The sequence below is a fragment of the Pholis gunnellus genome, assembly GCF_910591455.1.
Source record: "Pholis gunnellus genome assembly, chromosome: 3".
NCBI lineage: Eukaryota > Metazoa > Chordata > Actinopteri > Perciformes > Pholidae > Pholis > Pholis gunnellus.
In genome coordinates this window covers 14,092,206-14,105,329 of record NC_136529.1, presented here as the reverse complement: position 1 = coordinate 14,105,329, position 13,124 = coordinate 14,092,206, and the positions used below count along the sequence as shown (strand labels likewise).

Here is a 13,124-nt window from a genome sequence, read left to right as displayed (position 1 = left end):
TTTTAAACTCTATTTACTGCACCATCAAAGTCTGACAATGATCCAGGAAGGAGGACATCCCATAAACTGTGTAATATGACAGCTAGAGGTAAGAACCACTGCACAAGCATTATGCCATGCAACATGACCAAATACAGAAGTACACGTGCGATAGGCTCCCATCACACTGTATAAAAAGGCACAGCACATCTTCACCCAGGACAGGGACCCAGCAAAGGTACGTTTCTTTAGTGTCATATTTAGAGTCATCAAACTACTCGAGTTAAAGATATTATAATACTATCATGCATCATTTTTACCAACTTATTGTGCTTAAAAAATAGAAGATACACATTTTATTACTAAAAAACGTTTGTAAGATTAGATTTTAAACTTTTAACCTTAATTATAAAATGAAATATGATCAATTCTCTGATGTAGCCTCTCTGAACCTTACATGTTTGTTCTTTTTATTTTGCAGAAGTCTGCATTGAAGTCTGTCAGAAAACCCCCGGCTCACCTGATATCGTTCAAGGTAAATTACAGTGCTGAATAATTTTGGAAAAAATATCTGATTGGTTTTATTACTAGAGCGCTATTATCTAAAGGTTGTCTCCTATGAAAATCACAATCTTGTTAGTACTTTGCTGAGTTCTGGTATTCCAGTATCTGTCTCTATTTAACCAATCTTAATGATCAAGCATTCATTTGACTACAGTAGGATGTTACAGAGGTCACTACTTGGGCACCCATCTATATTCCCTGGCATTTAAAATGAATGACCAGTATTTTTTTCTCTTGTGCAGTAAGGGGTCACCATGAGTACGGACGCTGAGATGTCGTGTTTCGGCGAGGCGGCCCATTACCTCCGGAAATCTGAAAGGGAGAGAATTGAAGCTCAAAACACTCCCTTTGATGCTAAAAGTGCATACTTTGTGTCTGAGCCGGCAGAGATGTACGTCAAGGGGAAACTTACTAAGAAAGAAGGCGGCAAAGCCACCGTGGATACTCTTGGTGGAAAGGTGAGAATGAATGCACTAGAATTAACCATTTTAGAGTGCTTAACATTTTTGATGTAGAATCTGGACAGCTGTGACATGTTAACTATTTGATGATTTAAAACATTTAAATGAAAAGTATGTAACTATGTATAAATTCTACTGTCATAAATTGGTTTGCCGACGGACATAAATAATTTATTATCAGTTACTAAGATTTTAAATCTGACATTAGACAACACGTGACTGCTGGACAGCAACTAATCTTATTTTCGTGCCTTTTCTCTCCTTGTAACAGACGCTCACTGTAAAAGACACTGAAATCTTCCCCATGAACCCTCCAAAGTACGACAAGATTGAGGACATGGCCATGATGACTCACCTCAGTGAGGCTACTGTGCTGTATAACCTCAAAGAGCGCTACGCAGCATGGATGATCTACGTGAGCTTTGTGGAGGAGAGATATAACTTTTATTGCATATAAATGTTTTTGTAGAAAAACTGAACGTTGTTTCACATTTCATACTGTTATAGACCTACTCAGGGCTGTTCTGCGTGACTGTGAACCCCTACAAGTGGCTCCCAGTGTATGATTCAGGGGTTGTAAATGGATACAGAGGCAAGAAGAGGATTGAGGCTCCACCCCACATCTTCTCCATCTCTGACAATGCCTATCAGTTCATGCTCCAAGGTACTCAGGCACTCAATTTGCAAGCTATTGTGTGTCCAGAAATATAGCAGGTGCATTTTAGGAGAACTCCTAACCATTTTGATTTGATGTCTTGCAGATAGAGAAAACCAGTCAATTCTGATTACGTAAGTGACCATTTTTAAATATTATCTACAGCGTAAGTATTAGAAACTGTTGTAAAATCTAATTTTGTTTATGAACTCAAACCAGCGGAGAATCTGGTGCAGGAAAGACTGTCAACACCAAAAGGGTCATCCAGTACTTTGCGACAATCGCAGTGGCTGGAGGAAAGAAGCAACCTGAGGCAGCTGCTGGCAAGATAAAGGTAAGAAAAGTTGGACAACATTAATATGAAATTTAGATATATTTTTTAATGATTGCAAGTAGTGTTACATCAACAACATAAATGTTATTTCTAGGGTTCACTGGAAGATCAAATCATTGCAGCAAACCCACTGTTGGAAGCTTATGGTAATGCCAAGACTGTGAGGAATGACAACTCATCACGTTTTGTAAGTTATTTGGGGTATTTCTCTTTCACTTAAAATTGTTTGTTATTTCACTGTGACATTAATTTAAATGTTAATCTATTTTTGTGTAGGGAAAATTCATCAGAATTCACTTTGGGACAACTGGAAAGCTGGCTTCAGCTGATATTGAAACATGTACGATTTTTTGAGGAACTCATTGAGAATAATCAGTTTTATTACATGGCCAACTCGTTCAACTGTGCTTCACTGGAGATTTCTCTTGTTTTTCCACAACTTAAATCAATACAGATCTGCTGGAGAAGTCTCGAGTGACGTTCCAGCTGTCTGCTGAGAGGAGCTACCACATCTTCTATCAGCTCATGACAGGCCACAAACCTGAGCTGTTAGGTGAGAGATTATTAAATAATATTGCCAGTTATTCTACAGAAAGTGAACAACAATGGTTCATCACAATATTGTTATATTTACATACTTTCCCTCCCTTTTCTTTAGAGGCTCTCCTGATCACCAAAAACCCTTATGACTATCACTTGATCAGTCAGGGGGAAATCGCTGTCAAGAGTATCGACGACATTGAAGAATTCATCGCCACTGATGTAATGACAACTTCACTTTGATGATGCATTTACAGATACTACAAATCAGTCTTATGTTCACTTTTATGATTACTATTTTCTATAACGTGCACTGAGTTAACAAACTATGATATCTTATACATATTATCACTATTTAAAGTTAGATTAGAACTAATAATAATACACCATTTGGACTTTTACCAAAATCCTGCTGCTGTTTGCTTTAAATCAAAGTAAGATGTATTGCAGCTGTTTACCGCCAAGACTTATCTAGGTATGTGTTTTAATCTGACTCTTTATTTCACAGGCTGCTATTGACATCCTGGGCTTCACTGCAGAAGAGAAGGCAAACATCTACAAGCTGACTGGAAGTGTGATGCATCATGGAAACATGAAGTTCAAGCAGAAGCAGCGTGAAGAGCAGGCTGAGCCCGATGGCACTGAGGGTATGAAACCTAAACACCATGTATATAGTGGTCAAGTTTTTGTCATGTAAAAGAGAACATGATGAACATTTATGACGTTATCCTAGACCAGGTTTTATAGATGACTATTTGTGTTCTTCTTTTAGTGGCAGATAAAATCGGCTACCTCATGGGTCTGAACTCTGCTGATTTGCTAAAAGGACTATGCTATCCCAGAGTAAAGGTTGGAAACGAGTATGTGACCAAAGGTCAAACAGTCCCTCAGGTATGGGAAGTCATCAACAACACACACACACAATGAGAACATTTTTTTACACATGATGATAGATGACTGTCTTCTATTTTCTCAATTAAGACACTTTAACGTATATTATTGGCTTTCATGAAGTTTGTTGGATTACACCTTTGTATGCTTTTTAACCTGTTTAATCCTCGAAATGTAGAATCAATTTTGTTAATTTTCACAACATCCTCGTTAATATAGTATTACTGATTTGTCTCAGGTCAACAATAATTTACATGAAACAATATAAGTGAGTGAACATAAATGTAATACTTAATATATAAATACCCCTTGTTCCAAATAACCAGAACTCCAACTATTTAAATCTTTAGGTGCATAATTCAGTGATGGCTCTCAGCAAGTCTGTCTATGAGAAAATGTTCTTGTGGATGGTCGTCAGAATTAATGAGATGCTGGCTACCAAGCAGCCAAGACAGTTCTTCATCGGTGTCCTGGATATTGCTGGGTTTGAAATTTTTGATGTAAGTATGTTGGGCTGATTACTACATAATATTATGCATCTTCATTTAAAGGTGCCACTTAAGACCCTTTCTTGACCTTTGATATTTTAATTTGTGCAGTACAACAGCTTGGAGCAGCTCTGCATCAACTTCACCAATGAAAAACTGCAACAGTTTTTCAACCACCACATGTTTGTCCTGGAGCAAGAAGAGTACAAGAAAGAGGGAATTGAATGGACGTTCATTGATTTTGGTATGGACTTGGCTGCCTGCATTGAGCTGATTGAGAAGGTGAGAGACACGCTGAATATTCACAAACAGAGTAAATTATCAGATGACTTGAAAACTTTTGTTTAAAATAATTATTTCATCATGACAGCCAATGGGCATCTTCTCCATCCTTGAAGAGGAGTGTATGTTCCCAAAGGCATCAGACATCACCTTCAAGAACAAACTGTATGACCAGCATCTTGGAAAAAGTGCTCCCTTCCAGAAACCCAAACCTGTCAAAGGCAAAGCCGAGGCCCATTTCTCCCTGTTGCACTATGCCGGCACTGTTGACTACAATGTCACTGGCTGGCTGGAGAAGAACAAAGACCCCCTGAACGACTCAGTGGTTCAGCTCTACCAGAAGTCTTCGGCCAAACTGTTGGCTAACCTCTATGCAGCACATGCCGGAGCAGAAGGTAATCATTTTGAAAGAACACAAGTTGGAGGCGCTCTCATTAAAACTTAAACAATATTCGTTGATTTGTAGCTACAGTAATGACTATTAATCCAATATAAATAAAAATGCATCAAATTTGTTCAAGTTAATAATTCAAATGTTTACTGCAGATACTGGGAAAAAAGCCTGCAAGAAGAAGGGCGGGTCTTTTCAGACCGTATCAGCTCTGTTCAGGGTAAGTATCACAAATGACTACCTCAATACATAACCACAATACGATATGTACACTAATAAATTCCCAAATACTGTCAAAGGTAACATCCAGGGAAATAGGCGATTTAGTTTTTTTTTATTCAGTAATAATTTGATTTTCATTTATATTTCAGGAGAATTTAGGCAAATTGATGACCAACTTAAGGTGCACTCATCCTCATTTTGTACGTTGTTTGATTCCAAATGAATCAAAGACTCCTGGTAAGCCTAATTTAAGTATTCTTTCATTCATTCAAACACTACTGTAATTATGCAACACAAGACTGAATTTGACATGTCCTCAAGGTCTCATGGAGAACTTCCTGGTCATCCACCAGCTGAGGTGTAACGGTGTGCTGGAAGGTATCAGGATCTGCAGAAAGGGCTTTCCCAGCAGAATCCTTTATGGTGACTTCAAGCAGAGGTAATTATTAAGATTATTCATATCTTTATTTATTTTATGACCAATTATTCATTGTTGATTAATTTCCCTCCAATCAGATACAAAGTCTTGAATGCCAGTGTCATTCCTGAAGGACATTTCATCGACAACAAAAAGGCCTCAGAGAAACTCTTAGGCTCTATTAATATTGACCAAACTCAATACAAATTTGGACACACAAAGGTAATCTATTTGTCTGTTATGGATGTGTGATTTCTTTTTTTTATCTACTTAACCTGATACTGTAAGTAAGTGTAATCATCACGTCAAGTAACTCTTTGTTTTAGGTGTTCTTCAAAGCTGGTCTGCTGGGAACTCTGGAGGAGATGAGAGATGAGAAGCTTGCTATCCTGGTCACAATGACTCAAGGCCGCTGCAGAGGTTTCCTCATGAGGAGAGAGTTTGTCAAGATGATGGAGAGGAGGTAATGTAGACAGTTAGTTTTATACATAAAAAGGCAACTACACATACACATTTGCAGATGACAACCAGATTGTAATTTTCAAGCCAAATATTTACTTTGAAAGTCCAAATCCCAAAGCTCTGTATTATCAATACAGCTTTAAGAATCTAAAATAATTTGTTTATTCACTTTGATCCCTGTTTTACCCAGGGAGGCAATTTACTCCGTCCAGTACAACATTCGCTCATTCATGAATGTCAAAACTTGGCCATGGATGAAGCTGTACTTCAAGATCAAGCCTCTGCTGAAGAGTGCAGAGACTGAAAAAGAGATGGCCCAAATGAAAGAGGACTTTGGAAAGATGAAAGAGGATCTTGCAAAGGCTCTGGCTAAGAAGCAAGAACTGGAGGAGAAGATGGTTTCTCTGCTGCAGGAGAAGAATGACTTGGAGCTACAAATTCTAGCTGTACGTTACAAAGAATGTGAGAATTGCTTTCTCAGAGATCCTGGTTTTAAAGATAATTAATTATCATTTTGATGTTATATATCAAATCTAGGAAGGTGAAACCCTCAGTGATGCAGAGGAAAGGTGTGAGGGGCTCATTAAATCAAAAATCCAGCTTGAGGCCAAACAAAAGGAGACGGCTGAGAGACTGGAGGATGAGGAGGAAATGAATGGTGAGCTGACTGCAAAGAAGAGGAAGCTGGAAGACGAGTGCTCTGAGTTGAAGAAAGACATTGATGACTTGGAGCTCACCCTGGCCAAAGTAGAAAAGGAGAAGCACGCCACTGAGAACAAGGTTGGTAAATCTTCCACTAGGCCTGAAAGTCTGCTCTTGTTAAAAGCTTAAACACTTTAAAATAGTTCTCACAATATTGTGAATACAGGTTAAAAACCTGGTTGAGGAAATGACATCTCAAGATGAGACCATTGTCAAGTTGACCAAAGAGAAGAAAGCCCTCCAAGAGGCCCATCAGCAGACCCTTGATGATCTGCAGGCAGAGGAAGACAAAGTCAACTCTCTGACGAAGGCCAAGACCAAGCTGGAGCAGCAAGTGGACGATGTGAGTAATATCTGCATTTAAAAGCCAAAGTTTAGCCTGCTTGTAAAATAGCAAAATTCTCTCTTTTACATTTAGTTTTGTTATGATCTCAGTCATGGTTAATGTGGTGACACTATCGTGGTTACTGATTTAAAAGCAGTGACAACATGACTGTTATGTTGCTTTATAGACACATTTTGATTATCTATCACAGTTAACACTAACTTAATACAGCTTTGACACAGTGTTGAAAGAGTGAACGATAAACATCTATTTCGTGGACAGCTTGAAGGTTCTCTGGAGCAAGAAAAGAAACTCCGTATGGATCTTGAGCGAGCCAAAAGGAAGCTTGAAGGAGATCTGAAACTGGCCCAGGAATCTTTAATGGATCTAGAGAATGACAAGCAGCAATGTGACGAGAAAATAAAGAAGTAAGAATAAACAAACGCCATCCTTTTAGCTACTTGCAATAAATGATTTCACTAGAGGCACTTCTTACATGTTTCTTAAATGTGACGATTTATTCTGTCCCCTAAAGGAAGGACTTTGAGACAAGCCAGCTCCTGTGTAGGATTGAGGATGAGCAGATTCTTGGAATCCAGTTCCAGAAAAGGATAAAAGAACTGCAGGTACAATTGTTAGTACTAGTCGAAGGTCACAGGAACATTCAAATATATTGAAAGATTTTAATTTAAACTCGGTGGGTTTCAGGCTCGTATTGAGGAGCTGGAGGAGGAGATTGAGGCTGAGCGGGCTGCTCGGGCCAAGGTGGAGAAGCAGAGGTCTGATCTTTCCAGGGAACTTGAGGAGATCAGCGAGAGGCTGGAAGAAGCTGGTGGAGCAACATCTGCTCAGATCGAGATGAGCAAGAAGCGTGAGGCCGAGTTTCAGAAGCTGCGTCGTGATCTGGAGGAGTCCACCCTGCAGCACGAGGCCACCGCTGCAGCTCTCCGCAAGAAGCAGGCTGACAGTGTGGCAGAGCTGGGAGAACAGATTGATAACCTCCAGAGAGTCAAACAGAAGCTGGAGAAAGAGAAAAGCGAATACAAGATGGAGATCGATGACCTCAGCAGCAATATGGAGTCTATTGCCAAATCAAAGGTAAAGTAACAAAATGTTACATGCAACAGCGTCAACTAAACGTACCCTGCCTGTATTCGGCTAACACGGAACACAACTTTCAATTTCAGGCTAATCTTGAGAAAATATGTCGAAGTCTTGAGGATCAACTGAGTGAGCTGAAGACCAAAAATGAAGAACATGTGCGACAGCTGAATGACATTGGGGTGCAAAGGGCAAGACTGCTAACAGAGAATGGTGATATATATATATATATATATATATACATAAATAATGTATTTAGTTTACTGGTCCTGATCTTATATTTCCAATACAATCCCCATATTTGCATTTTGATTAGTTTTAAATCTCTGTCTCTCCTTAGGTGAGTTCAGTCGCCAGCTGGAGGAGAAAGAAGCCCTGATCTCTCAGCTTTCAAGGGGCAAGCAGGCTTACACCCAGCAAATTGAAGAGCTCAAGAGGCACATTGAAGAGGAAACAAAGGTATTTGCACATTGAAACCACTAACACCATCGCAGAACTGCAAGTTACACACGTTTCAGTTAATAAAAAAAGGTCTCTATTTATTTGTAAGGCCAAGAACGCCCTGGCTCACGCTGTTCAGTCAGCTCGTCATGACTGCGACCTGCTCAGAGAGCAGTATGAGGAGGAGCAGGAGGCCAAATCTGAGCTGCAGAGGGGAATGTCAAAGGCCAACAGCGAGGTGGCTCAGTGGAGAGCCAAATATGAGACTGATGCCATTCAGCGCACTGAGGAGCTGGAGGAGGCTAAGTAATGAACAGTCCTGAAATCACACTGTTTCCACGTGCACTGATTTGGTAAATCATCACAGAACCTGTTTACTGTATGGTTTAACAGGAAAAAGCTCGCCCAGCGTCTTCAGGATGCAGAAGAATCCATCGAGGCTGTGAATTCAAAATGTGCCTCTCTGGAAAAGACAAAACAGAGACTGCATGCTGAAGTGGAGGACCTGATGATTGACGTGGAGAGAGCTAATGCTCTGGCTGCTACCCTCGACAAGAAGCAAAGGAACTTTGACAAGGTTACATTTATATTTGTGCCTTTTTTGCTGAAATGAAGACCCTAGAATTGTCTATTACTGAACCACATGGGTCTTTTTATGTTTTAAGGTTCTTGCAGAGTGGAAGCAGAAGTTTGAGGAAAGCCAGGCAGAGCTGGAGGGAGCTTTAAAAGAATCTCGTTCTCTCAGCACTGAGATGTTCAAGCTGAAAAACTCGTATGAAGAAACTTTGGACCACCTGGAGACTTTGAAGAGAGAGAACAAGAACCTGCAACGTAAGCAAACTTGTAAAAAAGCAGAATACTCAAATAGGCCACTAATTAAAAGCATTGAAAGTGGTCTGGTTGTACAGAGATGTCCAGAGTATGTAAATGAAGCTGTGGCATTTGCTTTGAATGAAGGGAACGGAGGAAGAGTGTGCCCCCTAGTGGGAAATCATGATTCATGCGCATGATATATGATTTCAAACTAACATCCAATGAAATGCAATGTTGCAGTTAGTTTTTTTATGAATGCGTGAATGAAGTGTACCGTATACTAAATTAAAATGTCTACCAAGGAGACAAAACAAATAATTCAGCTTACCCCTACTTACATACCGCTTAAACCTTGTTTCTTACAGAGGAGATCTCCGATCTTACTGAGCAAATTGGTGAGAGTGGAAAAATAATTCATGAACTGGAGAAAGGGAAAAAGACTGTAGAGATAGAGAAGGGCGAACTCCAAACATCACTTGAAGAGGCAGAGGTACGTTCTAAGAAAATGTCTCTCATTAAATGTAACTCGAAATGATGCTGGGGCCTGGGGCTACACAACATACATTTATTTTTTCTGTCAAGGCTACCCTGGAGCATGAGGAATCCAAGATTCTCCGCATTCAGCTTGAACTCACCCAAGTCAAGGGTGAAATTGACAGAAAACTTGCAGAGAAAGACGAGGAGATCGACCAGATCAAGAGGAACAGCCAGAGAGTGATTGAATCCTTGCAGAGCACTTTGGATGCCGAGGTCAGGAGCAGGAATGATGCCCTGAGACTCAAGAAGAAGATGGAGGGAGACCTCAACGAGATGGAGATTCAGCTGAGCCACGCCAACCGCCAGGCAGCTGAAGCCCAGAAACAGCTGAGAAACGTGCAGGGACAGCTTAAGGTATGGTGGCTTGCTGAAACATTTTTAAATAAAATGTACTTAACTGCATGGCAATTATTTAATTTTGTTATAATTATTCATAAAGGATGCGATACTGCACCTTGATGACGCTATTAGAGGTCAGGAAGAAATGAGGGAGCAGGTTGCCATGGTGGAGCGCAGGAACAACCTGATGCTGGCTGAGATCGAAGAGCTGAGAGCTGCACTGGAGCAAACAGACAGAAGCCGCAAAGTGGCTGAACAGGAGCTGCTTGATGCCAGCGAGCGTGTGGGACTGCTGCACTCTCAGGTAAGATTCAGCGAAGATTCAAACAATCACATGTGAAACCCTTAACTACAGAAAATGATACTATGTAATCTAACCCAAACTTTTATCGGTTTAGAATACCAGCCTTATCAACACCAAGAAGAAGTTGGAAACTGACCTTGTCCAAGTCCAGGGTGAACTGGAAGATTCCGTCCAGGAAGCAAGAAATGCTTCAGAAAAGGCCAAGAAGGCCATCACTGATGTGAGTCATCCTTGCGCAACTTAACTAGGGTTGGGCGATATTACAATCCAAATCATATCACACCAGTAGTAGGGCTTCTCCTCAATTTCTGGTGCTCTAGAAGTTGAAACATCAGACTGCAATAAGTTTCTATCCAATAATACAAAAATCAACAACATTTCAGGCTGCCATGATGGCAGAAGAGCTGAAGAAAGAGCAGGACACCAGCTCTCATTTGGAGAGGATGAAGAAGAACCTGGAGGTGACAGTGAAAGACCTGCAGCACCGCCTTGATGAAGCTGAAAATCTGGCCATGAAGGGTGGCAAGAAGCAGCTCCAGAAACTGGAGGCTAGGGTAAGTGACATGAGGACAAACCTGTTCATATTTACTGAAAGTCAAGACAACATCTTGCTTTGTAAAATCACTAAATTCTTCTTCATTCAAGATAAGAGAATTGGAGAATGAAGTTGATGCTGAGCAGAGGCGGGGTGCTGATGCTATCAAGGGAGTGCGAAAATATGAGAGGAAAGTAAAGGAGCTTACCTATCAGGTAAATTGCTATTTAAAATACTAAAACTTAAAAAACTGCAAATCCTAATGATAAAAATGGTAATGAAAACAGGCTTGATTTAATGTTGGGCCTACATTACAATGTTATATTATTCCTGATTCACAACAGTTTGAAGAGGACAAGAAGAATATTGTCAGACTTCAGGATCTGGTGGACAAGCTGCAGCTGAAAGTTAAATCCTACAAGAGGCAGTCTGAGGAGTCTGTGAGTACACTTCATTATTGATAACGACACACTGAAAATGTCACTCAGTCCACAGATTTTGACGTCACTGTGGCTTGTCATACAGGAGGAGCAGGCCAACACTCACCTGTCCAGGTACAGGAAGGTGCAGCATGAGATGGAGGAAGCTGAGGAGCGTGCTGACATCGCTGAGTCTCAGGTCAACAAGCTGAGAGCAAAGAGTCGGGAAATTGTCAAGGTAAAAAATATCGATGCCGCAAAACCTACACACTGGACCTTTTAATTAAAATGATCTGGACAAATGTTGTACATGCTTTTGTTCTGTCATTTCAGGTCAAAGATGCAGAGTGAAGAAGAAATTGAGGTTATAAAGTAGCAAGAAGCCATACAATATGAGTATCTTGTTACTTGTTCATTCTAGCATGCTAATAACCATGCTGTGAAAACCAAAAGTAAATAAAAAGTAGTTCATTGCATCTTTTTCTTGTGCGTCCTTTCATTTTGAATACTGATTTGACGAGTGAATATTTCACAGTCTTGCACACTTAAATGTTTCAAGCCTTTGGGGGCTTACATTTTGATTCATTGTGTAGCTTAAACCACATAGTAACACGAGTAAGTTATATAATAAAATGTAAGAATCAAATATGGTCAAATATAAGACATGGCACAATGTTTTACAGACAATACAATACATGAACAATTAGCGCTGCAGTATGTCCCCTTGGTCCAAGTTAATTCAAGTTCATTGATGTACTGCATGTTAATCAAGACTTGAAGGGATTTAAAGAAAAGGAAATATTCAGATATTAAACTTCTGTTCTAATTCATGTCCTCAAGTTCAAATTTGTCCTCTATGAATCAAATTATTTTTTTCTAAATATTTTAAATATACTTTGTAAACCCAATTAATTAATTAACCCAATTACACTGTATAACTTTCTTTCCAATTAACATAAATAATCACTTTACATAATTGAACCAAATGTCTTTCGTTGTTCAGCGGATTTTTATACAATGTTTAATTTCCCAAACTGATACACCATTTCTATCTTTTTGTATTCGGACATCAAATAAAAGGAGGACATAATTTCCTGTTAATGTTAAAGGTATTGCACTTACAACTTTGGAAACCACTCGCCTTTTTATTATGGTATTTTAAAGTGGGGCAGCAGTTTTATGGTATTTCGGGATGGTTTAAATTTCGTCTCTTCATCTGGGACAAAAACATTCACTGGGCTGCACAAGTAACGGGATTTGTTTACCCGTTTCTCAAATTGCGGCTCTTTTAGCAAAACGAAGATGTTATGAATGGTAACCAGAAGTGACTTATTCTTAACGTTTTTTATTGGCATGTCTCACAACTATTGTTATCAATTATGGGCTGTCAGTAAGCATTGTTTCTGATTGAGAACTTGTAATTGGTAAAAAATTACTAAATAAAAAAGCTGTATAAAAATAAATAATAATAATAATAATAATTGTTCTGCTGTTTTTTTATCATTTATATTGTTATCAATTTATATTTAATGAAGTCTAGGACATTTATCTGAACATACAGTACTTTGTTTATGTTATATTCCTTTATTGCAAACATTTATTTAAAAAAAACTATTTCAAATCATATGTATAAGTAATTGTATTTAATAGTTGGTTGTATATCCTTTGCAATCAACTGCCTTCTTATAGACATTGCTGCATATACTTGTTTTTTTTTTCTTTGATACTTCTTTGCCTGGTCTGTACTTTAGTGCACCCATCTATGCTTAACCCCAGACAAACAGCTCTGGATGCTACTGACATAAATTGTAGAAAAGCGAGTCAGTAGTAGTTCAGTTGGATTGAGATCAGGACTTGGCCAGTCAAATACATTGTCTTTTGGCCTTTATTATTGGACGTAGGCTACAGTTTTTTATGTTTT

At 39.2% G+C, this 13,124-nt stretch overlaps 1 protein-coding gene across 2 annotated transcripts; it reads left to right on the top strand.

The window, feature by feature from the left end:
* Positions 1-401: 401 nt before the first annotated feature.
* On the top strand, positions 402-11,684 carry LOC306715968 (myosin heavy chain, fast skeletal muscle-like). 2 transcript variants are annotated; one of them, XM_079186480.1, is made up of 40 exons: positions 402-514; positions 786-1,001; positions 1,276-1,419; positions 1,512-1,668; positions 1,766-1,793; positions 1,879-1,993; positions 2,088-2,180; positions 2,270-2,333; positions 2,448-2,546; positions 2,652-2,755; positions 3,042-3,180; positions 3,306-3,424; positions 3,775-3,924; positions 4,024-4,194; positions 4,283-4,589; positions 4,741-4,805; positions 4,957-5,044; positions 5,129-5,246; positions 5,324-5,447; positions 5,552-5,688; positions 5,878-6,133; positions 6,225-6,467; positions 6,556-6,732; positions 6,997-7,142; positions 7,250-7,340; positions 7,423-7,812; positions 7,902-8,028; positions 8,156-8,274; positions 8,366-8,562; positions 8,650-8,833; positions 8,922-9,087; positions 9,435-9,559; positions 9,652-9,960; positions 10,046-10,249; positions 10,344-10,469; positions 10,633-10,803; positions 10,895-10,999; positions 11,129-11,224; positions 11,310-11,441; positions 11,537-11,684. In XM_079186480.1, the coding sequence occupies exons 2-40, from the start codon at positions 798-800 to the stop codon at positions 11,552-11,554; spliced, it is 5,808 nt and encodes a 1,935-aa protein (XP_079042606.1). In that variant the 5' UTR covers positions 402-514; positions 786-797; the 3' UTR covers positions 11,555-11,684. The 2 variants fall into 2 exon arrangements, with proteins under 2 accessions (XP_079042606.1, XP_079042605.1); XM_079186479.1 differs by having other exon boundaries at positions 2,448-2,755.
* Positions 11,685-13,124: the final 1,440 nt, after the last annotated feature.